Consider the following 27,013-nt stretch of genomic DNA (forward strand, 5'->3'; position numbering starts at 1 on the left):
AAACAATTCCGCCCCATCTTCTACATGACAGGTTCCTCCTGTGTCTGCTACATCAAATGGCCCCACCCACACCTCCCTGGATGATATCCAGACAAAGGTCCACTACTTGTTCAGAACATATAACGTACCCACAATTACCTTTTTGCTTATTTAGAAACGGCGGCGAAGGCCAGGGACTTCTTGCCACCGAACTCTTAGAAGGCAGCTGACTCGTGGCTGCAGCCGCCGCCCCGTCGGCCGCCTTCTTCTGCGCGGCTTTGTCCTTTGTCCCTTCAGCGACGGTGGAGGGAGAGGAGGAAGACAGCTCAACGTTTGCTTTCGGTGAGGCGAAGGAACACTTCAGGTAGGAGGCCGAGTCGGCAAGGTTCTCCCGGTTCATCCGGCTCTCCTTGGAGCTATTTACACGGTAGTTCGAAGCCACCCGGCTTTCGTTTCGGGAGTTGTTCTCCTCCTGGATGATGTCCATAATGACCGGCTTCATCAAGGGGGAGTCATGCTCCCGCTTGGGGCTCTCCTCAGAGGCCGAAGAAGCGTCGCACGACTCGATGATGAGCTCGCTGTCCAGCTCGGCCTCTCGCTCTTCCCTCAGGATGCTGTACTGAATGGAAGGGGAGGCCGGAGAAGGCGGCGGGCCGCTGCTGTGGCTGAAGGTCATGTAGCTAGAGTGGAGAACCTCTTCGGCAGCTAAGGGGTCTTCCGAGACCAGCTCTATTTCCGAATCACCGGACTCGGCACTGCTCGCCTCGTTGTCCACGGGAGGTCTACCGGCAGGAAGACTCGACTTGCTTGGGGGGGTTTGTTTTTCCGGCACGGCCCTGGACGATCGTTGGCCGTCGGGGCGTTCGTGGGAAAAGCCCTTTGCTTCTTTAATGGCGTTGACGAGTTCTTCCTCAGACAGGCTTCCTTTCCCTTGGGACTCTGAGCCGGAAGGTTCTGGAATGTCAGGTGAGGAGGAACCGGAAAAGAAAAACAAGGGAAAAAATGAAAAAGATAAAACAGAGTAAGACAGGGGGACCAAAGGAGAAAATATTTGTGTTAGCAAAAATGGTTTTTTTCTGCTTTTCTCCAGAGAGCATTAAAAAATAGAAATCCCAGCTGACAACAATAATAAAAGCTATTCAAGTTAGTACAAAAGGCACCAACCATTTCACATAACATAAGAACATAAGAGAAGCCATATTGGATCAGGCCAAAGGCCCATCCAGTCCAACGCTCTGTGTCACACATTGGCCAAAACCTAGGTACCATCAGGAGGTCCATCAGTGGGGCCAGGACACTAAAAGCCTTCCCACTGTTGTCCCTTCCAAGCACCAAGAATTCAGAGCATCACTTGCCCCAGACATAAGACCATAAAGGAAGCCATGTTGGATCAGGCCAATGGCCCATCCAGTCCAACACTCTGTGTCACACAGTGGCCAAAACCAGGTGCCATCAGGAGGTCCAGAACATAAGAGAAGCCATGTTGGATCAGGTTAACAGCCCATCCAGTGCAATACCCTGTGTCACACAACAACCAAAACCCAGGGGCCATCAGGAGGTCCACCAGTGAGGTCAGAACTCCAGATGCCCTCCCACTGTGGCACCCCCAAGCACCAAGAACACAGAGCATCACTTGCCCCAGACATAGGACCATAAAGGAAGCCATGTTGGATCAGGCCAATAGCCCATTCAGTCCAACACTCTGTGTCACACAGTGGCCAAAACCAGGTGCCATCAGGAGGTACAGCAGCAGGGCCAGAACTCCAGAACCCCTCCCACTGCAGCCCCCCAGGCACCAAGAATACAGACCATCACTGCCCCAGACCTTGTGGCAAATAGCCATTCATGGACCTCTGATTCATATGCATGAGCAGAGGTGGAATTCTAGCAGGAGCTCCTTCGCATATTAGGCCACACACCCCTGATGCAGCCAATCCTCCAAGAGCTTCCAAGGCTCTTTTTTGTAAGCTCTTGGAGGATTGGCTACATCAGGGGTGTGTGGCCTAATATGCAAAGGAGCTCCTGCTGGAATTCCATCCCTGTACCTGAGCCACTTGCACTTCTGGGGATCATACCTATCTCACATGAGTTCCCTCTCTTCAGATATTGCTGTGGTGTTTCAGTGACCTTAGACAGACATGAGAAATAGCAGGAGACCTTTAGGATCAGTAGAACAAAGCGGTAGACAAGTGGCACCTTTAAGACCAACCAAGTTTTATTCAGAATGCAAGCTTTCGTATGCTCTTAAGCAGACTTCATCAGACAAATAGGAATTAAATGCATTAAAGTATAGTGGGTTAGTATATGGAATGAGACTCATTACATATACTAACCCACCTTCCACTATACTTTAATGCACCCTGCTTTTCTAATGGCTAACTTATATTATTTCTCTTTTAGAACAGTCTATCAGAATATTTGGGGTTTTTTTGTTTTTGTTTTTTTTTTTGTATTGACATACTCAAAATGGGGGATACTGGCTGTTTGACTCATTGCATATACCAACCCATCCTCCACTGTGTTTCAATGTCTTCCTTTTTTTCTAATGGCAAACTATAACGGATGTTATAATCTCTTGAGAAACCACGCCCTCTATTTAAACCAGGGGTCCTCAAACTTTTTAAATAGGGGGCCAGTTCACTGTCCCTCAGACTGTTGGAGGGCTGGACTGTTGTGGTGGCTGCCGTTACTGTACAAGGCTGCGGGCCGTCAGTTCTCCGTCTTCTGCATCTCTCTACCTTCCCCACACCACACACCCCGGCCTGGGAACTCACCTCGGTATCGCCTCACACTCTGTCTCTGCCGCCTCAGCCCAGTGCCGGAAGTGTGCATTGCTAACGCGAGTTTAGGTCGAACGTCACTTCCGGTCTGATTTTGCCATAACCCGGCGGGCCGCATAAACGTCCTCAGCGGGCCGCATCTGGCCCGCGGGCCGTAGTTTGAGGACCCCTGATTTAAACTAACAAAGCCAGAATGCTACCTAGATTTATGGCACTTCGCACCTACGACAGCAGACTGCTTTTTATCACCCTCCAGTGTTTTTCAGCCCTGCGTTGTCCTAACACTAACAAACACAGATCCCTATTTGTGATGCTTTTAATCTGCTAAAAACATTCCCATGATTCCACACTGCCCACTTATACTAAGAATTGCTGCTTGCCATTCCCATTTTGTCTGATGAAGTCTGCTTAAAAGCGTACCTTCTGAATAAAACGTAGTTGGTCTTAAAGGTGCACTTGTCTGCTGCTTTGTTCTATTGCTTCAGACCAACACAGCTGCCGACTGGGATCTGTCTTTAGGATCAATGTGAGGAGAGAGGGCTGGAGAGGTAAGATGTGTAATAGCTTGTCTATAAATCTGCAAGCCTGAGCAGGCTTTTCTTGGTTGCAGTAGCAAGCACAGAGTTAGGCAGTGCAACACCAGGCTCTTGGACTGCAGACATTTCTGTGCCCCAGATCTCAAACGGCCGGACTACATGTTGCAATGTACATGAGCCATTTGCTCATTTGCTCAAAATTGCAATGCAGTTTCGGGCTGTATCAACGGAAGTCTAATGTCCAGATCACGTGAAGTGATGGTATCCCTTTACTCTGCTCTGGGAAGACCTCACCTGGAGTACTGTGTTCAGTTTTGGGCACCACATTTTAAGAAGGAGATAGACAAGCTGGAACGGGTCCAGAAGAGAGCGACGAAGATGGTGAGGGGTCTGGAGACCAAGTCCTATGAGGAAAAGTTGAAGGAGCTGGGCATGTTTAGCCTGGAGAGGAGGCGGCTGAGAGGTGACAGGATCACCATCTTCAAGTTCTTGAAGGGCTGTCCTATAGAGGATGGGGTGGAATTGTTTTCTGTGGCCCCGGAAGGTAGGACCAGAACCAATGGGTTGAAATTAAATCAAAAGAGTTTCTGGCTCAACATTAGGAAGAACTTCCTGACCGTTAGAGCGGTTCCTCAGTGGAACAGGCTCCCTCGGGAGGTGGTGGGCTCTCCTTCCTTGGAGGTTTTGAAACAGAGGCTAGATGGCCATCTGACAGCGATGAAGATCCTGTGAATTTAGGGGGAGGTGTTTGTGAGTTTAGAGCGGTTCCTCAGTGGAACAGGCTTCCTCGGGAGGTGGTGGGCTCTCCTTTCTTGGAGGTTCTTAAACAGAGGCTAGATGGCCATCTAACAGCAATGAGGATCCTGTAAATTTAGGAGGAGGTGTTTGTGAGTTTCCTGCATTGTGCAGGGGGTTGGACTAGATGACCCTGGAGGTCCCTTCCAACTCTAGGATTCTATGAGTCCACTGTGGGGACTTACAGCCAGGCCTTATTTTAAACAGGAACAGAGCTCCAGAACCTCTAAATTTTATTATGTTCTTTCTGTCTTCCTCCCCGCCCCCAAACAAAATACTTACTTCTGGGCTCCATTGTTCAAACCCCCTGTGAGAATTTTGCTGAACTCTGACAAACTTTCTAATATTTTCCCCCACCAAAAATGGGGAAATAACCAAAATGTATAAAGCAGGCAGATGGAAATCTTCATCATGCCACTGTGTCCACAAAGGAGAAAGAAATTTAAGAAGAAGAACTGCAGATTTATACCCCGCCCTTCTCTTTGAATCAGAGACTCAGAGCGGCTTACAATTTTCCATATCTTCTCCCCCCACAACAGACACCCTGTGAGGTGGGTGGGGCTGGAGAGGGCTCTCACAGCAGCTGCTCTTTCAAGGACAGAGGCTCTGAGCTGCCTACAATCTCCTTTCCCGTCCTCCCCCACAACAGACACCCTGTGAGGTGGGTGGGGCTGAGAGGGCTCTCACAGTAGCTGCCCTTTCAAGGACAACCTCTGCCAGAGCGATGATTGACCCAAGGCCATTCCAGCAGCTGCAAGTGGAGGAGTGGGGAATCAAACCCGGTTCTCCCAGATAAGAGTCCGTGCACTTCACCACTACACCAAACTGGCTCTTAAAAAGTATGATGGGAGTAAGGTTTTATTGTGACAGTTATAATTCCTTTTAAGGTAGATGCTGAGCTGATATAATTTAGTACACCTTCTGGTGATGTCAGGGAGTGTGTGGCATATGCAAATGAGTCTGTCCAGTCCGAAAACAACACATTATTTCACATGGAGAGATCCCCCTTCTAAAACATTAAAAAATAATAAAAGAAAACCTAACAGCATGCCTTGCAGTCTTTATTAGTGCAAGGGAGCAAGAGTCCAGTAGTACCTTAATGCATATGGCTAACAAAATTTGTGGCGCAGGACATGAACGTTCATGAGTCGCTGCTCACTTCTTCGAATACAGCTAGAATATGAGCCCATCTCTCCTTATAGCTTGGAGAATGAAGTGATTCCGGATGCCAAATAACAATAGCAGCCGCTGATGATGAGAGAGGAAACCTAGGTCTCAATTCAGCCCAGGAGGATGCATTGAGCTTCCGTATCAGTCGCAATTCATCAGTCTCTCTGATCCCCCTTTGAAATTCCTTTGTAAGAGACTCTTCGGTAAGCTGCTGAATGTCTTGGAAGGTTAAAATGCCCCCCCCCCCTCCGTTTTTAAATGTTGTGGTTTCTTATAGTTGTACAAACAATAATGGTCCAGTAGCACCTTGAAGACAAGCAATATTTGTGGCAGGGTTTGAGCTTTCATGAGACACTGCTCACTTCTTCAGACAAATGTCTATTTATTCTTTGCATCCTCCCGGACCAAACTGAGACCTAGGTTTCCTGTCTCATTACCAATGATGATATCTCCACATCTACTGCCTCTCTACATATCATACCTACCCCATCAAGGAGGTGGTGTGCTCTCCTTCCTTGGAGGTTTTTAAACAGAGGCTAGTTGGCCATCTGACAGCAATGCGGATCCTGTAAATTTAGGGGGAGGTGTTTGTGAGTTTAGAGCAGTTCCTCAGTGGAACAGGCTTCCTCCTCAGGAGGTGGTGGGCTCTCCTTCCTTGGAGGTTAGATGGCCATCTGACAGTGATGAAGATCCTGTGAATTTAGGGGGAGGTATTTGTGAGTTTAGAGCAGTTCCTCAGTGGAACAGGCTTCCTCCTCAGGAGGTGGTGGGCTCTCCTTCCTTGGAGGTTTTTAAACAGAGGTTAGATGGCCATCTGACAGCAATGAAGATCCTGTGAATTTAAGGGGAGGTATTTGTGAGTTTAGAGTGGTTCCTCAGTGGAACAGGCTTCCTCAGGAGGTGGTGGGCTCTCCTTCCTTGGAGGTTTTTAAACAGAGGCTAGATGGCCATCTGACAGCAATTAAGATCCTGTGAATTTAAGGGGAGGTATTTGTGAGTTTAGAGCGGTTCCTCAGTGGAACAGGCTTCCTCGGGAGGTGGTGGGCTCTCCTTCCTTGGAGGTTTTTAAACAAAGGCTAGAGGGCCACCTGACAGCAATGAAGATCCTGTGAATTTAAGGGGAAGTATTTGTGAGTTTAGAGCGGTTCCTCAGTGGAACAGGCTTCCTCAGGAGGTGGTGGGGTCTCCTTCCTTGGAGGTTTTTAAACAGAGGTTAGATGGCCATCTGACAGCAATTAAGATCCTGTGAATTTAAGGGGAGGTATTTATGAGTTTAGAGCGGTTCCTCAGTGGAACAGGCTTCCTCAGGAAATGGTGGGCTCTCCTTCCTTGGAGGTTTTTAAACAGAGGCTAGAGGGCCATCTGACAGCAATTAAGATCCTGTGAATTTAAGGGGAGGTATTTGTGGGTTTAGAGCGGTTCCTCAGTGGAACAGGCTTCCTCGGGAGGTGGTGGGCTCTCCTTCCTTGGAGGTTTTTAAACAGAGGCTAGAGGGCCACCTGACAGCAATGAAGATCCTGTGAATTTAAGGGGTGGTATCTGTGAGTTTAGAGCGGTTCCTCAGTGGAACAGGCTTCCTCGGGAGGTGGTGGGCTCTCCTTCCTTGGAGGTTTTTAAACAGAGGCTAGAGGGCCACCTGACAGCAATGAAGATCCTGTGAATTTAGGGGGTGGTACTTGTGAGTTTAGAGCGCTCCTCAGTGGAACAGGCTTCCTCCTCAGGAGGTGGTGGGCTCTCCTTCCTTGGAGGTTTTTAAACAGAGGCTAGAGGGCCATCTGACAGCGATGAAGATCCTGTGAATTTAGGGGGAGGTGTTTGTGAGTTTCCTGCATTGTGCAGGGGGCTGGACTAGATGACCCTGGAGGTCCTTTCCAACTCTATGATTCAAGGCTTATTGCCGTTTGGAATCTGAAATCATCTTTATAAAGTTTATATCTCCAGTATCTCGGATTACATTTTACGACACACGTGGTCCGGTCCAACAAAGTGACATTTATGTCATATCCGGTCCTTGTAACGAATGGATTTGACACCTCTGGTATAGGGAATGCACAACTCTATTGCCTTGGATTAGTTTTCTCTACATGTGTAGACACAGGGGACCCCTGAGCAAATGCGTAGCATGTTCTCCTCATGGTCATCACAGTGCATCCACAAGCATTTTGTGTTAGTGTGAAAGCACCATGATTTCTCTGCAGGTTTCTGACTTGGCAAGTTTTTGCTTTTTTAAAAAAAAAGCCAGTCGCTGTTTATATGAAGCCTTCATAAAATTAAGGAGCCGAGCGGATTGTATCAATGTAATCCTTCATAAATTAGCCTTAACGATCCACAGCTAGGGTTGCCACGCAACTGGAGGAAGGACTATGGATGGGGATATGAGTGGGGATATGGAGATATGTGGTGTCATTCTGGCTTCAGCTTCACATCACTTCTGGGGGGAAAAAACGGAAGCGACATAGGTAGATCTAGGAATAACCGGAAATTCTATGGTTTTATCGTAGAGTTTCTGATGATTCCTAGAGTTACCCTATGTCACTTTCAGGTTTTTCACCAGAAGTGATGTGATTTCACCACCAGCGTCATGAATAGTTTGAGCAGCAGTAGGCAGGGGATTCCCCCACCCTGATGGGGGGGCTTAGCAGCCCTAATTTACACCACTAAATTCAGGTAAGTTTTTACCTGTCCCTGATGAAGGTGGTGTAATAGAACCTGGGCTGTCATCTTCCGGCTCAGACACAGTCACTGTTGGGACGACTTCGTGGCTTGGTTTGAGGCCTGGTTCTCCTTTTTCTGCCATCTTCTCCTTGGCGGCGGGCTCCCCTACCACGTTTTCGATCTCAGTAAAAGTAATTCTGACCGGGGCTTCTACTGAGGAGTGGTATTGATGGTCACCAAATGTCTCTGACGGGAACATGGATCCCTCAAATAAGCCTGGCTCTTTGGCCACGTGTTTTTCCTCAGAAGCTGTCCCTTTGGGGTCAGTATCCTCCTCACACTTACGACTCCAACGGGGTGGGCCCTCATCTCCCAAGCCTGTGTCACACCGCTCTTGAAACTTGATCTCTTCCGATCTGCTGATATCCATGTACTTATAAGCTTCCGATTTCATTTGCTCCACGGGATCGGCAAAAGTTTTGTTGACATCGGTGGATTCTGCTGGGGTCATCTCTATTCCCGAATCAGAGGTGAACAAGCCGCGGGACTCAAAGATGGTCCCGTCCTGGATGTGAAACCCTTCGGTGCTGTCTGAAGTTGTAACGTGGCCACCCTCTTTCGGCTGAATTCCGGTGAAGTAGGACGAGTCCTGAGGCGAGGTATAGAGGTCATCAGAAATCAGGGAGGTGTAAAAGGAGCCGTTGCCCCTGTCTGATGCCTTGGAAGAACCGTAATCGTAGAGATTAGATGTCGCCATGCCTCCTAAAAGACACAGAAATAACATTTTGTGAGGCGAAAGCTCTCCTCTGGCTCAAGATTTACTCACTCATCTTTAGTATCCTCATTATGACAACGTATGCAGAGTCAAGGCCTACATATTGTAGAAACACATGAAGGGAAGGGGCAAAACTCTCTGTTCAGGATGCCAACCTCCAGGTAGCAACTAAACAAGGGGAACACAGCCAAGGTTGAGCAAAACGTGAGGAGACTGAGTAACAATATACTTTGTAAACAACAATTACAACCAGTAAATCACAGCTCAGTATAGAAATTATACACACTCCATAAGAATTATATCAATGCTTAACTGCACTCTGTATTGTTCATGCCGTTTAAAGGGAAAGTCCTTCTCATAGGAGAACCATTTTGCCTTTGTAAATGCTGGAACTGATTTCCTTATAATGCTATGAGCCTTGGTTCCAGAGACATAACCACGTGGTCAAAGAAGAAGACGTTCGAAACACACAAAGAGAGAAACCTAGGAAGTGTGTAACCATGTTACTGGCAGACTTTTTACAGGGTGGTTTGCCATTGCCTTTCCCAGTCGTCTACACTCCCCCCAGCAAGCTGGGGACTCATAAATGGACACAAATCTGACATCAGGAATTTAAAAAACCAATAGGAGAACACTTCAGTTGTCCAGAACATTCAATGGGTGATCTCAGAGTAGCTGTTTTACTGCAAAGAAACTTCAAGAACAGAAGGAAATAGCTGCATTACAAATTATTATGAAACTTGGAACACCTCTCTGGGACTGAACAGGGATATTGGTTTCTTATCTCATTACATATTCTAGATCAGAGGTGGCCAAACTTTGGCTCGGGAGCCACATGTGGCCCTTTCACACATGATGAAGCCTCCACTGCCCCATCAGCTGATTTGGAGAAGGCATTTCTCTCTTTAAATCTCTTCTCCAAGTCAAGCCAGCCGGCAGCTTGGAGAATGCATTTTAAGTTAAAGTTGCTTTCTTTCCATCCCTCTCTTCTTCCCTCCCCCATCTTCCTCCCTCCCTCCAAGTGTTTAAGGCTCTCAAACATCTTGACGTTTATTCTGCGTGGCTCTTATGTTAAGCAAGTTTGGCCACCCATTCTCACTAAGTAGAGCTATACATCCACAGTATTCCAATATTTCTTTTAGAATAGTGTATGAATAATGTCTTTTTTTTTTGTATTGACAAACTTAAATAAGGGATATTGGTTGTTTATCTCATTACATATGCTAAACCCATCTTCCACTATATTCTAATGCAGCAGTCCCCAACCTTTTTGGCACCAGGGACCGGTTTTGTGGAAGACAATTTTTCTATAGACGGGGTGATGGGGGGATGGTTTCAGGATGATACAATTGTGCACTTTATTTCTATTAGTTTGGTGCAGTGGTTAAGTGTGTGGACTCTTATCTGGGAGAACCGGGTTTGATTCCCCACTCCTCCACTTGCACCTGTTGGAATGGCCTTGGGTTAGCCATAGCTCTTGCAGAGCTGTCCTTAAAAGTGCAACTTCTGGGAGAGCTCTCACCTATCTCACAGGGTGTCTGTTAATTATGGGGGAGAAAGGTAAAGGAGGTTGTGAGCCACTCTCAGATTCGGAGCGGAGGGTGAGATATAAATCCACTGTTGTCGTCTTCTTCTTCTCACATTGTAATATATAATGAAATAACTGTTGTCTTCTTCTCACATTGTGATAATGAAATAATTATACAACTCACGGCCCAGTTGCTAACAGGCCACGGACCGGTACCAGTCCATGGACCGGAGGTTCAGGACCCCTGTTCCGATGTATTCCTTTTTTTCTATTAGCAAACTGGAATGACGTTTATAACATGTGCCACGTGTTAAAAAAGTAAATTAGGTGGGCAGGAACACCTCTGAGGAAAACATGTTCTCAATTTAACCCAGGCTTGAGGAGCAACAGAGCAATTAACAGGTGCTGCATTTATTGCCTTGTGGCACTCTCACCATTATTCTCTAATTGGGACATGTTTCCTGCCTCTGTTGTTTTCCCATGCAAATGCTATCCAGACCAAACTTGGTGTTCTTTCAGTTTGTTAATTTCAACATTTCGCCATTGAATTCTAACTTTGTGCTACATTGCACGTTTAATCACTGCCCACAGCTATACGTAGTACTGCTCACTGTACCCCATTTCATTGTCCGATGAAGTGCGCACGCGCATGAAAGCTTACATTCTGAATAAAACTTTGTTGGTCTTAAAGGCGCCACTGGACTCCAGTTTTGTTCCTCTCCTCTGTGCTATTGGACTTCTTTTTGCTGTGTTCTTCGTTGAGTTGGTTTATTGTTTGTATTCTGTATTTTATGCAAGTTTTTACAAAATCTTAAAATAATTCATTTTTAAAAAAATGTTCTCCCTGTGTTTCCATAGTTACAGCCGCTACCTATGAGATGCCGATCTCTGGAAACCAAGAAATGAGAGCGGGGGTGTTAAAATAACTTTGTTTTACTTACTCACTTAGGGGGGAGGGGAATGCTATTTTAGATACAGCCACAGCCCAGCAGATGGCGCTCTTGACACTAGCTTGTTCCTTGAAAATCAGCCACCCAGGTACGCACTTTTCCTGCACCTGTTTGGAAAGTCGGCCCCAGCAGGGAACTGTCTGATGCTGCAGACGGGGAGATAAATCATTCACTGACATATTCTGCACTGTGTGAATATGAATGGGCCCGACACGTTGGCTCTGTCAACCGGCCTGGAATTTTAATTGAGGCACTGTTTGGAGTTGAATTCAGCGCATGAAAATGGGTTGCGCTGAAGGGAGGCGGGGGATGAAAACAGCCAAAGAGTGGCCAAGCTCTGTATGCACAATTCTCAGTTCTACGGAGAGCCAGTTTGGTGTAGTGGTTAAGTGTGCGGACTCTTATCTGGGAGAACCGGGTTTGATTCCCCACTCCTCCACTTGCACCTGCTGGAATGGCCTTGGGTCAGCCATAGCTCTGCCAGAAGTTGTCCTTGAAAGGGCAGCTGCTGCAAGAGCTCTCTCAGTCCCACCCACCTCACAGGGTGTCTATTGTGTGTGTGTGGGGGGGGGGAGATAAATGAGATTCTAACCGCTCTGAGGCTCTGGGATTCAGAGTATAGGGCGGGATAGGGTGGGATATAAATCCAATATCATCTTCTTCGAGGTTTGGGAACCCAATGTAGGAGGATGATTAGAATGTTAGATACAGTTGCAACCTCGAGGTGGTGCCTCGAGCTCTCGCAGAATTAAAACTGATCTCCAAACGACAGAGATCTGTTCACCCGGAGAAAACGGCCGCCTTCCAAAGTGGCAATATACCACTTGTGAGGGCCCTTCCCTCTGACTCAAGAAATACCTGGGGACCTTGGGGGTGGAGCCAGAAGCAAGGTTGTGACCAGCGTGGCTGAACTCCAAAGGGATTTCTGGCCATCAGATTTAAAGCGACTGCGCGGCTTTTAAATGCCTTCCCTCCATCGGGAAAGAATTAAAGATGGGGCACCTACTTTGGGGCTCAAAGAATTGGACCCCCTGGTCCAATCTTTTTGAAACTGGGGGGGAGGGTTGAGGAGAGGCACCAGATGCTATGCTGAAAATCTGGTGACTCTATCTCAAAAAACCGCCCCCCAGAGCCCCCAATACCCACAGATCAATTCTCCATTATATCTTACGGCAATCGGTCTTCATAGGGAATAATGAAGTGCCCAGCAGACATTTTCCTCCCCCCACCACTTTCTGATAACCCTGAATCGGGGGGAGTGCCTCCAAACTGGGGGATCCCCTGCCCCCACCTGGGGAATGGCAACTCGGAGACTCCACCCTCCACAGACTCCTCCCCTGAATATCCAGGTATTCCCCAATGTAGTAATAACCCTAGAAACTAGAGCTTGGAGGCCCAAGATCAAATCCCCATTTGTGCTCAACACTGAAGCTCATAGGAAAACCATGGCCTAGACTCTAGAGTTCGTAGAATCAGAGAATCAGAGAGTTGGAAGGGACCTCCAGGGTCATCTAATCCAACCCCCTGCACAATGCAGGAAACTCACAAACACCTCCCCCTAAATTCACAGGATCTTCATTGCTATCAGATGGCCATCTAGCCTCTGTTTCAAAACCTCCAAGGAAGGAGAGCCCACCACCTCCCGAGGAAGCCTGTTCCACTGAGGAACCCCTCTAAACTCACAAACACCTCCCCCTAAATTCACAGGATCTTCATTGCTGTCAGATGGCCATCTAGCCTCTGTTTCAAAACCTCCAAGGAAGGAGAGCCCACCACCTCCCGAGGAAGCCTGTTCCACTGAGGAACCCCTCTAAACTCACAAACACCTCCCCCTAAATTCACAGGATCTTCATTGCTGTCAGATGGCTCTCTAGCCTCTGTTTAAAAACCTCCAAGGAAGGAGAGCCCACCACCTCCTGAGGAAGCCTGTTCCACTGAGGAACCCCTCTAAACTCACAAACACCTCTCCCTAAATTCACAGGATCCTCATTGCTGTCATATAGCCTCTGTTTAAAAACCTCCAAGGAAGGCGAGCCCACCACCTCCCGAGGAAGCCTGTTCCACTGAGGAACCCCTCTAAACTCACAAACACCTCCCCCTAAATTCACAGGATCCTCATTGCTGTCAGATGGCCATCTAGCCTTTGTTTCAAAACCTCCAAGGAAGGAGAGCCCACCACTCCCGAGGAAGCCTGTTCCGCTGTGGAACCGCTCTAACGGTCAGGAAGTTCTTCCTAAGGCTGAGCCGGAAACTCTTTTGATTTAGTTTCAACCTGGTCCTACCTTCTGGGGCCTCAGAAAGCAATTCCACCCCATTCTCTATATGACAGCCCTTCAAGTACTTGAAGATGGTGATCCTATCGCCTCTCAGCAGCCTGGAGTTGCCAACCTCCAGGCAGGAACTGGTGTTCTTCTGGGATTACGACTTGATCTCCAGACAACAGAGATCAGTTTCCCTGGAGGACATGGCTGCTTTGGAGAGTGATGTCTATGAGGGCACAAAACGTGACACTGCTCAGGTATCTGCCCCCAAAACGTGACACTGTTCAGGTATTTGCCCCCAAATCTTCAGGAATCTCCCTACCCAGCTTCTCTCCCTTCTCCCAGCACTCAACATCTGCCCCTCTGCTTGCTTTCTTGATCGCCTTCCAACTTAAACTGTCGAGACGTCATGCCCCCTGGGCCAAGCTATTGCCCTCTGGGTTGCTGTTTTCCACAAGTAATTCATGCAAAGAAGGTGACAAGAACACCCCGAGCAAGATGGAGCTGAAGGAACTGATCCAGAAGGAGTTCACCATTGGACCCAAACTGAAAGACGCTGAGATTCAAGGACCTACGGACAATCTGGATCGCAACAAAGACCACATGGTGAGCTTCCTTGGTGCCCTGGCCATGATGTACAATGAGGCCTTGAAATGCTAATCATAGATGAGCCCAGATAGATAAAGGCAGCCTGGCCTTGAGGAACAGGGAGTGCCTCTGTAAGCAGCTTTGTGTCTAATAAAAATTGATTTTGGTGAAAGAAAGAAGAAAGAAAGAAAGAAAGAAAGAAAGAAAGAAGAAAAGAAGAAGAGAATAGAAAAGAAAGAAAGAGAAGAAAGAAAGAAAGAAAGAAGAAGAAAGGAAAGAAAGAAGAAAGAAAGAGGAGAGAGGAGGAGGGAGTGGGAGGGAGGGATAGGAGGAAGGAGGAAGGAAGGAAGGAAGGAAGGAAGGAAGGAAGGAAGGAAGGAAGAAGGAAGGAAGGAAGGAAGAAGGAAGAAGAAGGAAGGAAGGAAGGAATCTCCTACCCAGAGTCGGCGACTGTCGCTCACTTCTAGACTAGTGCCTCTGCAGGGACTGTTGTGAACATTAGGGCTTTTTTTGTAGAAGGAACTCCTTTTTCATATCAGGCTACACCCTCCTGATGTAGCGAATCCTGGAGTTTACAGGGCCTTCTTACAGGTCTACTGCGATGCTCAGGAGGATAGGCTGCATCAAGGGTGTGTGGCCTAATAGGCAATGGAGGTCCTGCTAGAATTCCTTACAGGGCTCTCAGTACAGGCCTACTGGAGCCTCAGGAGGATTGGTCTACATAAGGGTGTGTGTGGCCTAATAGGCAAAGGAGGTCCTGCTAGAATTCCTATGCAGGGCTCTCAGTACAGGGCCTACTGGAAGCTCCAGGTAGATTGGCTAAATCAGGGGGTGTGGCCTAATAGGCAAAGCAGGTCCTGCTAGAATTCCATACAGGGCTCTCAGTACCAGGGCCTACTGGAAGCTCAGGAGGATTGGCTGCATCAGGGTGTGTGGCTAATATGCAAAGGAGGTCCTGCTAGAATTCCTTACAGGGCTCTCAGTACAGGCCTACTGGAGACTCAGGAGGATTGTGCTACATAAGGGTGTGGTGCCTAATTATGCAAAGGAGGTCCTGCTAGAATTCCTTACAGGGCTCTTTACAGGGCCTACTTGGAAGCTCAGGAGGATTGGCTACATCGGGGTGTGTGGCCTAATATTGCAAAGGAGGTCCTGCTAGAATTCCTTCAGGGCCTACTGAAGCTCAGGACGATTGGCTACATCAGAGTGTGTGGCTCTATATGCAAAGGAGGTCCTGCTAGAATTCCTTACAGGCTCTCAGACAGTGCCTACTGAAGCTCCAGGAGGATTGGCTACATCAGAGGTGTGTGGCCTACTATGCAAAGCAATTCCTGCTTACAGAAAAAGCCTGGCAAACATGGAAAACAGAAATGTATACACTGCTTCTCTGAGTTCCTCAAGGAAGAGGCGGTTAAAATATGGTAGAAGTGAGGTATAATAGATCCACCATTTTACCAATTAAGCCTTTCCAAGTTGCCAGATTCCAGCACCGTTCCAGATTTTTATTTTTAATTCCTTTTGAAGGTGCCTTCTACTGAATCAGACTCGTCCATCAAAGTCAGTATGTCTACTCAGACTGGCAGCGGCTCTCCAGGGTCTCCAAGCTGAGGTTTTTCACGCCTCTTTGCCTGGACCCTATTTAGTTGGAGATGCCGGGGATTGAACCCTGGGACCTTCTGCTTACCAAGCAGAGCTCTACCACAGAGCCACCCGTCCTCCTTAAAATCATATTGCCTCAGAATATTAAAACCATCCTTCATTTGCACATTATAAAGTCCCCCTGTCCCCAACATGGCCACCACAAGTCTGCTTGGCCAGGTGGACGCCTGGGGCTCTGTGCTCAGAACTTGCCCATTTTATCCTAACAACAACCCTCTGAGGCAGGTTAGACTGAGAGACAGCAATTGGCCCAAGGTCACCCATTATCTTATGACAAAAGGAACTGAACTGGAGTTTCCCAGATCCCGCCTGGCACATTAACCAGAACACCATACTGACACCAAATATGGATTGAAACGTGCAATTCCCTGTCAGAGGGCGTACAGATGATCACAGGCATAGATGGCTTTAAAAGGGGATTAGGTAGATTTATGGAGGAGATGAAGAAGAAGATATTGGATTTATATCCCGCTCTCCACTCCGAAGAGTCTCAGAGCGGCTCACAATCTCCTTTACCTTCTCCCCCCACAACAGACACCCTGTGAGGTGGGTGGGGCTGGAGAGGGCTCTCACAGCAGCTGCTCTCAGTGGCTACTAGCCATGAGTGACTAAAGAGAATGTCTACATTCAGAGGCAGTGAACTTCTGAATTCCAGTGCTATGAAGCAACATCAGGAGAAGGCCTCGGCCTTTCTACCCTGTTCTTGACCCTCCAGAGGAACTGGTTGGCCTCTGTGTGTGACAGGATGCTGGACTAAATGGACCACTGGCCTGATCCAACAGGGCTTTTTTGGTGTTCTTATGAGCCCTCGGCCTATCTGCCCTGTTCTTGGCCCTCCTGAGGAACTGGTTGGTCACTGTGTGAGACAAATGCTGGACTACTAGTCTGATTCAGCAGGACTCTTCTGATATTTTTATCAGAGGAAGGTGTCAGCTTCTCTGCTCTGTTGTCGGCCCTCTAGGGGAACCGGTTGACCAGAATGTGGAACAGGATGCTGGATTAGATGGACCACTGGTCTGATCCACAGGGTTCTTCTTAATGTTCTCATGAAGGGCTCGGCCTCTCTTCCCTGTTGTTGGCCCTCCAGATGAAACTGGTTGGCCACTGTGTGAGAAGAAGAAGAAGAAATTGGATTTCTATCCCGCCCTCCACTCCTAAGAATCTCAGAGCGGCTCACAATCTCCTTTCCCTTCCTCCCCCACAACAGACACCCTGTGAGGTGGGTGGGGCTAGAGAGGGCTCTCACAGCAGCTGCCCTTTCAAGGACAACCTCTGCCAGAGCTATGGCTGACCCAAGGCCATGCTAGCAGGTGCAAGTGGAGGAGTGGGGAATCAAACCTAGTTCTCCCAGATAAGAGTCCGCACACTTAACCACTACACCAAACTGGCTCTCCAGGATGCCAAACTAGATGGACCACTAGTCTGATCCAGCAGGGCTCTTCTGGTGTTCTAATGAAGACCTTGCCTCTATGCCATGTTGTTGGCCCTCCAGAGGAATTAGTTGTTCACTGTGTGAGACAGGATGCTGGACTAGATGGACACTAGTCTAACGCAGCAGGGGTTCTCCTGATGCTCTCATGTTCACTCCAGTCCATATCAGACGCATTTACAAATTAAAAACTGCGACTGTGAGTGGGAAGCCACAGCACCATCTGCCTGTGTTGTCAGGATTCATTTTGATCAAAAAAATAAGGAGCTGGGATTACACAGTGAAGGCAAAAAGTAGCGATTCAGCAACCCCATCTCAACTCTGCCAGCTCAGGATGGCCTGCAGGCTTTGCAGACAGTGTTGGGGGGGGGCAGGGGGGTGAGTGTGTGGCAGGAACGTTGATCTTGATTCAAATAATACTAAGAGTCAAATGATCACACAAGTTTCCTTGACGGCGTCTGTTTCTCCCCTGATGTGCTGAAGCTGAAAGAAGCACATTCACAACTGCCCAGGGCTTTCCTCAGATAGTTTCTTCCCAGCAGACGAAACTACTTAACTCCTTTTCCTCTTGAAATCCTCTCTCTCACAACTGCTTTCTTACCCGCTGGGGGTAGGGTTGCTAGGTCCCTACCAGCCGTCAGCAGGAGGTGGTGTGCCAGCTACAGGTTGGGAAATTCCTGAAGATCTGGGGATAGAGCCTGGAACATAAGAACATAGGGGAAGCCATGTTGGATCAGGCCAGTGGCTCATCCAGTCCAACACTCTGTGTCACACAGTGGCCAAAACACAGGGCCATCAGGAGGTCCACCAGTGGGGCCAAAAGTCTAGAAACCCTCCCACTGTCCCCCCCACCACCACAAGCACCAATAATACAGAATATCATTGCCCCAGACATAAAAACATAAATGAAGTCATGTTGGGTCAGGTCAATGGCCCCTCCACTCCAACACTCTGTGTCACACAGGGTGCTTTCACATGGAGACCGTTGGCAAGTGGATTTTGCTATTCTTCCACAGTAAAATCCAGTTGCAAAGTGTATTACTTCGCGTGTGTGAACACACCCACAATGGCAAAAACTCAGGTGCCATCAGGAGGTCTACCAGTGGGGCCAGAACCCCAGAAACCCTCCCACTCTTGCCCCCCAGCTTGACTGCCCCAAACATAAGAGAAGCCATGTTGGATCAGGTCGGTGGCCCATCCAGCAACACTCTGTGTCACACATAAGAACATAAGAGAAGCCATGTTGGATCAGGCCAATGGCCCATCCAGTCCAACACTCTGTGTCACATAAGAACATAAGGGAAGCCATGTTGGATCAGGCTAATGGCCCATCCAGTCCAACTCTCTGTGTTACACATAAGAACATAAGAGAAGCCATGTTGGATCAGGCCAATGGCCCACCCAGTCCAACACTCTGTGTCACACATAAGAACATAAGAGAAGCCGTGTTGGATCAGGCCAATGGCCCATCCAGTCCAACGCTCTGTGTCACACATAAGAACATAAGAGAAGCCATGTTGGATCAGGCCAGTGGCCCATCCAGCAACACTCTGTGTCACACATAAGAACATAAGAGAAGCCATGTTGGATCAGGCCAATGGCCCATCCAGTCCAACTCTCTGTGTCACACATAAGAACATAAGAGAAGCCATGTTGGATCAGGCCAATGGCCCACCCAGTCCAACACTCTGTGTCACACATAAAAACATAAGAGAAGCCGTGTTGGATCAGGCATCCAGTCCGACACTCTGTGTCACACTTAAGAACATAAGAGAAGCCATGTTGGATCAGGCCAATGGCTCATCCAGTCCAACACTCTGTGTCACACTTAAGAACATAAGAGAAGCCATGTTGGATCAGGCCAATGGCCCATCCAGTCCAACACTCTGGGTCACACTTAAGAACATAAGAGAAGCCGAATGTTGGATCAGGCCAATGGCCCATCCAGTCCAACACTCTGTGTCACACTTAAGAACATAAGAGAAGCCATGTTGGATCAGGCCAATGGTCCATCCAGTCCAACACTCTGGGTCACACTTAAGAACATAAGAGAAGCCATGTTGGATCAGGCCAATGGCCCTCCAGTCCAACACTCTGTGTCACACTTAAGAACATAAGAGAAGCCATGTTGGATCAGGGCCAATGGGTCCATCCAGTCCAACACTCTGGGTCACACTTAAGAACATAAGAGAAGCCATGTTGGATCAGGCCGGTGGCCCCTCCAGTCCAACGCTCTGTATCACACAGAGGCCAAAACCCAGGGGGCCATCAGGAGGTCCATCAGCAGAGCCAGAACTCCAGAAGCCCTCCCACTCTTGCCCCCCCCTCCAAGTACCAGAACGGTGTATATAAACTATAGTTCAGTCTCTGAAAAGAATCAAAAGAAAAAGCACAAATACAAGGGAAGAAACCCACAATTATCTGCAGAGAAATTAATAACAGCATATACATTGGGCTTTGATGAATGCTCACTATGCATCGAATATATTCTTTCAACAATCCTTAACTGAACCCTGTAAGGTAGGCCAATGTTAACGCTGAAGCTTTCCCAGATTCTTGGCTACATTTTAACAAAAGGAGAGGCGAACAGATAGGTCTGTAAGGGGCTCACCATTTTCCCATGTCATTTCCCCAAGCCCTAGTCACTATTCAGTCTCTGTGTGTGTGTGAGATAGAGAGAGAGAGGTGGACTATTGGTCCACCAAGGTCAGTATTGTCCACTCAGATCGGAAGCATCATTCTCCAGAGTGATAGTAAGTGGAGAGCCAGTTTGGTGTAGTGGTTAAGTGTGCGGACTCTTATCTGGGAGAACCGGGGTTTGATTCCCCACTCCTCCACTTGCACCTGCTGGAATGGCCTTGGGTCAGCCATAGCTCTGGCAGAGGTTGTCCTTGAAAGGGCAGCTGCTGTGAGAGCCCTCTCCAGCCCCACCCACCTCACAGGGTGTCTGTTGTGGGGGAGGAAGGGAAAGGAGATTGTGAGCCGCTCTGAGACTCTTCGGAGTGGAGGGGCGGGATATAAATCTTCTTCTTCTTCTTCAGAGTCTCAGGCAGAGGTCTTTCATATCACCGACTGACTGGTTCTTTGAACTGGAGATGCCAGAAATTGAACCTGAGACCTTCTGCATGGAAAGCAGAGGCTCTTCCACTGAGCCACAGCCCCTCCATTAACACATGAAGCTGCCTTATACTGAAGAAGAAGGAGGAGAAGGAGGTGGTGGTATTGGATTTATACCCTGCCCTTCACTCTGAATCTCAGAGCGGCTCACAATCTCCTTCCTCCCCCACAACAGGCACCCTGTGAGGCAGGCAGGACTGAGAGAGCCCTTTCAAGGACAACTCTTGCGAGAGCTACAACTAACCCAAGGCCATTCCAGCAGCTGCAAGTGGAGGAGTGGGGAATCAAACTCGGTTCTCTCAGATAGGAGTTTGTGCACTTAACCACTACACCAAACTGGCTCTCAATTTGATCCTTAGTCCATCAAGGTCAGTATTGTCTACTCAGACTGGCAGCTGCCCCTCAGGGTCTCCAGCAGAGGTCTTTCACATCACCTCCTGCCTGGTCCTTTTCACTGGAGATGCTGGGGATTGAACTTGGGACCTTCTGCATGCAAAGCAGAGGCTAGATGGCCATCTGACAGCAATGAGGATCCTGTGAATTTAGGGGGAGGTATCTGTGAGTTTCCTGCATTGTGCAGGGGGTTGGACCCTAGAGGTCCCTTCCAACTCTATGATTCTATGAGTTACTGCTCACTTCTTCAAATCCAGCTAGAATGTGAGCCCATCGGTCTTTATAGCTTGGAGAACCAAGTTATTTCGAATGGCAAAATAACAATGGCAGCCGTTGATAATGAGAGGAAACCTAGGTCTCAATTCAGTCCAGGAGGATGCATTGAGCTTATCAGTTGCAATTCATCAGCCTCTCTTTCTAACCTTCCTTTGAAATTCCTTTGTAAGAGGAACTGCTACACCAGTTTGGTGTAGTGGTTTTTTTTTTTTTTTTTTTTTTTTTTTTTTTTCCCAAAAACTTTTTTATTGAATTTAATAAACATACAAATAAAGCAATCAATGACTGTATCTGCAATCATTCTTTGTGTATAAGCATAGCATACCAGCAGAACACAAAATATATATATATATACAAAATACAAACAAAACAACACATACATACATTCACACACACATACAAAATTGGCAGCTGAATTAAAAAATAAATACTCTGTCCATATATTAATTACATCAAATTAATAATGTCATAATATCTACCAGGTATACATGTACGCATCTGATCTACAGGACCAAAAGAAAATTTAAGAAATGGAAGCCACTTGTACATCAGAGATTCGTTACTTTCTGAATTGTTTATATTGCATAAACTATCTGCTATCTTGTCCATCGCATAGACCTCCCAGATTTTAGCATACCAGGCTTTAACTGGAGGAATATTGGGAGATTTCCAAAATTGGGCTAACACCATTTTAGCAGCAGCTAGTAAAAGGGATATCAGGGATTTATTGAGAGAAGTAATAGAAATATCTTTCCAACAGTCAAGCAAAATGAGTTCCAATCTTAAGGGTAAACTATAGCCCGTGATATCCTTGATTTTTGCCACAATTACTGCCCAAAACGACTGCACCCTCGGGCAAGACCACCAGCAGTGTGTAAATGTGCCCACCTCTCCACAATTTTTCCAACATTTGGAGGATTGATTTATCGCCATATGGCTTAATCTCTGAGGTGTTAAATACCACCGAAACAAAATTTTTTGAGTTTGTAATTGTATATTCAATGATTTTGAAACATACGAAGGAGAAGACCAGATTTGTTGCCAAACATCCTCCTGAAAATTAATTGAACTATTCCTTTGCCAAATTTCTTGATAGGATAACAAATCAACAGCATCAGTGTCTAGCAAACCCTTATAAATAAATGAAATCAGTCCCTTCCGCTTTAAAAAAGGAGAATATAGCAAGTGTTCAAAGAAAGTAAGAGGTCGATTGAAATTGTATTTCTTTAAGAGTGATGTCACCAAGTTGTTAGTTTGCAAGTATTCAAACCATGGGATTTTTGTCCCACCAGTTTTCTCTTCCAAAGATTTTTTGTCGAGCATTTTTCCATTGGACAAAATATCCACAAACCTAGAAAGGTTATATTTTTTCCAAATTGGAAAAGACTTGTAAAAAAACCCCGGTTGAAACCAAGAAACATCCACAAAATGAGATAGTGGAGATATTGGAGGGGCTAAAGAGAGGCGACGTTTGTCCCAAATCTGAAAAATAGCTTTAAGAAAAAGGTTGGAGGAGATAATAGGAGGTCTATTCTTCGGAAATTCCCATAATATAGAGTGAAACGATTTGTTATTTAGATAGGTATCTTCTAGGGCCTTCCAACCTGAATTTAAGTCAGCATCATGGTATCTAATAAGACCACCTAAAATGGCAGCTTCATAAAATTTATGGAGATCCGGAAGAGCCAGACCCCCTGAGGATTTAGAACGAATAAGAGTTGCATACCCTATTCTAGACAAGCCCTTGTTCCAAATATATCTTAAGAACGAACGACGCCAACCCACAAATAAATCCTCAGGAATAAGAATAGGAATGGCTCGAAATAAAAACAGAAATTTGGGGAAAATAAAAGATTTAATAATCTGAATTTTTTCATTCCAGGGAATGAGTGAAGAATTTTTATTCTTTTGCAGGGTAAGAATGTCCTTAATCAATAAATGATGATTAACTTTAAAAATATCTCCCAATTTCAAAGGTATATTGATCCCCAAATATGTCCAATATCTATCAATTTTTTTAAAGTGATAATTAGAGTAGATGGAGTCTTGGAGAGCATCCGAAATTGTGATGGGATAAAGAATGGTTTTGGATGGGTTTACTCGAAGGCCTGATATAGAAGAAAATACAGATAATAAATCAAAGACAGCCGGTAAAGAAGACTTAGGTTTTGTAACAAAAAGCACTAGGTCATCTGCAAACAAAGACACCTTAATTTGTTTCTTTCTAATAGGGATACCAGTGATAATATTGGTATCACGGATAGCATTAGCAAGAGGTTCTATTGCGATCGCAAAAAGCAGAGGAGACAATGGGCAACCTTGCCTCGTCCCTCTGAAAAGATTAAATTCTTCAGAATCCAAATTATTAATAGAAAGAATAGCAGAAGGCGATTTATATAAAGAATGGATTATCTTCAGAAAATTCGGGCCAAAGTTCATTTTCTGCAGTAAGGTTGTAAGATAAGGAACTTCCACGGAATCAAAGGCTTTTTCAAAATCAATAGACAAGATAAAAGAAGACTCAATATTAAATTTCCGGCAGTATTGAATAACATCAAGGACCATTCTAGTATTGTCCGTTAACTCACGGTGTGGGATAAAGCCCGATTGGTCAGGATGAATGCAGTTCCCTATAAAGGTATTAAGCCTAGCCACCAGAGCTGCTGTAAAAATCTTATAATCACAATTAAGGAGCGATATCGGCCTGTATGAACTAGGGTCTAGTAAGTCTTTGTCCTTCTTTGGAAGAAGTATGATTTTTGCCTGTGACCAAGTAACAGGGAAAGAACCAGACTGTACAAACTGATTACAGGCGTCTGCCAAGATGGGAGCCAACAAAATGTTAAAAAATTTATAAAATTCTGGTATAAAGCCATCTCGGCCTGGAGACTTATTGGATTTCATAGACTTGATAGTCTCCTGTATTTCAAGTGCAGTAAAAGGTTTGTCCAAAAAGGATTTAACCTCAGGAGAGACAGGCTTAATAACTGAGTGAGTGTCTAAGAAAGATGAAATAAGGTCTGCTGATGGATGCTGGGAGGAATATAGAGATGAATAGTACTTTTTAAACACTCCTACAATATCCTTAGTGGAATGTTTCAAGGTACCAGTTTTAGAACGAATGGAAGAAATAGCCATTGAGGATACTCTCTTTTTAACCTTCCATGATAGGAGTTTAAGAGATTGAGGAGTTCGAAACCAATATTTTTGTTTTATAAAAGCCATTTGTTTTTGAATCTTGGAGACGTCAAGAGATTCTAATTTTTTTCTTTCTATAAGAAGTTTTGAATAAGTTTTTTTGCTACCAAATTTTTTAAATTTCTCTTCCAATTTGGTAATGTTAGCAACCAAATCAGATCTAATTTTTTCTTTTTCTTTTTTATACGAAGAGGCAATAGCCATAAATCTGCCACGAATTACAGCTTTAAAAGAATCCCAAACTATATGCTGGGGTACTCCACACTCCATATTGAATTGAAAAAATTCTTTAATGTCTTTTTCAATGGAATCTGTAACCGATTTCATAGACAGAAGTTTACTATCCAATCTCCAATTAAAAGAAAAAGATCTGTCAGTAACGCCTGACATATACCCTTCCAACCATGCATGATCAGACCAAATCATTGGGCCAATTTCTACTTTAGAAAAAAGATTAGAAATAGAATCTGAAACTAAAAGAAAATCTATTCTGGAATAAGTTTGATGACGAGAAGAAAAAAAGGTATAATCTCTTTCATTTGGATGTCTGCTTCTCCAAATGTCTGACAGATTATAGGATTGAAAAACTTGAGCTAAATCATTTTGGCCATTCAAATCTTTTGATTGAGACCGTTTATTGGCAGATATAGGTAGCAGGCTTTTTTGAGATCTATCTAAAGAAGGATTAACAACATAGTTGAGATCTCCTCCCAAGATAATGGGCCCTGTATGAAAGGTTTGAAGTTGTGACAACGTATCTTTAATAAATGCAATTTGCCCATCATTTGGAGCATACACCGATGCCAGAGTATAAGGGCTACCATTAAAGACCCCATTGATAAAAATATACCGACCCCTAGGGTCAATTGAGGAATTTTCAAAAGTGAATTGGACTGATTTACCTATTAGGATGGCCACACCTCTTGCTTTGGAAGACCCATAAGCTTGAAATTGATGAGCAAAAAATTTGGACTGGAAGACCCTGGGCTGGTTACCCTTAAGGTGAGTTTCTTGCAAAAAAATTATATCTGGTTTCTGACGAGAGATGGCAGAGGCAACCCGTTTTTTCTTAATTAAATTATTTAGCCCGTTACAGTTTAGAGAAAGAAATTTCAAGTGGCACTCTGCCATAATTGAAAGAGGAAAAAACCAAGGTTATCAAAATTATTACAATTTATAGCATTTAACCCAGGTGCCACCAGGATAGCTCGAGATGAATCCTGTAGATCAAATTTCAAAGGTATGAGGACAGATTTCAAATCAAAGGCTTTAAAAAACTTCCAGCTAAAACCATAATAATTCAATACAGTTATGCTGCCCATAACAAAAACAAAAAACCATAACCAACACCAGTGGTCTAGCATTAACAGACACTAGCCACTAACTCACCCTCCAACTCTGTTAACCCAAACTTGGGAAAACAACAACTACTTACTTAAAAGGTTAAATTTGAAGCGGAAGTCTTCCTTGCTGAAGACACCACACAACTAGCAACAACTACCAAATGGAGCTATTTAAAAAAAACCGAAGTTCTCCATTCTCCCTCTCTGCCAAAAATGCTTATATTTAACAATATCAACCCAGCAAAATTAAAATTTATAAACAAAATAACAGAGCCGAATGTATAGAGAGTTTTATAATGAAAGGCCACACAAAGCTGATTGAATCAAGGCTAAAATGCCTAGAAAGCTACATATAATAAAATCTGTGCCTTTTATCAACTCAGATTAGTGAATTAAAGATAAGTACAGGCAAACTAATATACCATGTGTAACAGCATCGGATCTCGATCACAAAGTTATAGTGAGACTTAAGACACTATGATAAAAATACAATGAAACTTTAAACAGAATTGTGAACACTATTAAATACTGATCTCCCCAAACACTCCCCACCAACTATCCTTCAGCCTCTTATAAGCCTATGTAGGGAGATGTGATAGTAAGGGAAACAAATTTCCAAACCCTCATAATATCATACGGCACAAACTGACACACACATACATTCCCTACCAACCCTCTGTCTCACACACTCATTTCCATTCAAGAATTCACAAAGGAAGGGAAAAGGACCTGACACTTCATTAACTCACAGTAGAAAGAAGTATATTGATATAAAGCCCTGATCATACTATTCAAGTTTCTCACTCAGATCTACCCCCCCTCTCACTCTCTCTCACTCTCTCACTCACTCCCACACCCTCTCTCGTCACCCAGCCTCCCCATTCAAACACCTACTTCCACTTACTTTTTAAACCATATATTCCAAGTCACTCCACTCTTCCAATCATGCATACCCAATCAACCAAGAAGATTTCCTTTAATGAGTTGATTTAAATTAATAACTCCCTCACATTCATAACATTGCTTTCAAAAAAATATAAATAACAAGGGGGGAAAAAAAAAGGGGGGGAACCCCCCAATTTCATATATAAACACTGCTTCATAAGCACCACGTAGGCAAAGCTTATAAGTCAGCAGTTCGGTAGGCAAAGCTTATATGTCAGGGGGAAAAGGACGCCAGGAATCCTCAACAAAAAAAAAAAAAAAAGGGGGGGGGAGATTTCTGCATAGCAACAGTTCCAGCATTTAGCTTCTAGAAGAAACAGGCCGATCAGGACGGTTCAAAGGCACACGACGCCATCTAGTATCTGAAGTTATTGAATGAACATGTGAGGCTGCTTCCAGAAGGCCGGTGGGAACAGGAAGATTCATATCGCGGAGCATGCATAGGCCTGAGTCGAGATCTGCAGCTACAAATGACTGATCCTGCACTGTAACTTGCAGCTTGTACGAAGCAACCCATCGATATCTGATGTTTTCCCTGTTCAGGATTTCTATAATTGGCTTCAAATTTTTCCGCCTTTGCAAGGTTTCAGAAGACAAATCCTGTAGAATTTGGACGTTGTAATCTCCTAGCAGAAG

At 45.6% G+C, this 27,013-nt stretch overlaps 1 protein-coding gene and 1 pseudogene across 1 annotated transcript in view; one reads left to right on the forward strand and one right to left on the reverse strand.

Moving 5' to 3' along the window:
* Nucleotides 1-27,013, reverse strand: part of RTN1 (reticulon 1) — a 248,090-nt gene that overhangs the window by 93,182 nt on the left and 127,895 nt on the right. Inside the window, exons 2-3 of the mRNA XM_060261935.1 lie at nt 7,940-8,677; nt 139-933 (exon numbers count right to left, since the gene is read on the reverse strand). Of these exons, the coding sequence (XP_060117918.1) occupies nt 139-933; nt 7,940-8,677 (1,533 nt within the window). The remainder of the gene's footprint in view (nt 1-138; nt 934-7,939; nt 8,678-27,013) is intronic.
* Nucleotides 13,633-14,183, forward strand: LOC132588830 (protein S100-A6-like; annotated as a pseudogene).

This window comes from Heteronotia binoei, chromosome 21 (genome assembly GCF_032191835.1).
Source record: "Heteronotia binoei isolate CCM8104 ecotype False Entrance Well chromosome 21, APGP_CSIRO_Hbin_v1, whole genome shotgun sequence".
Taxonomy (NCBI): Eukaryota; Metazoa; Chordata; class Lepidosauria; order Squamata; family Gekkonidae; genus Heteronotia; species Heteronotia binoei.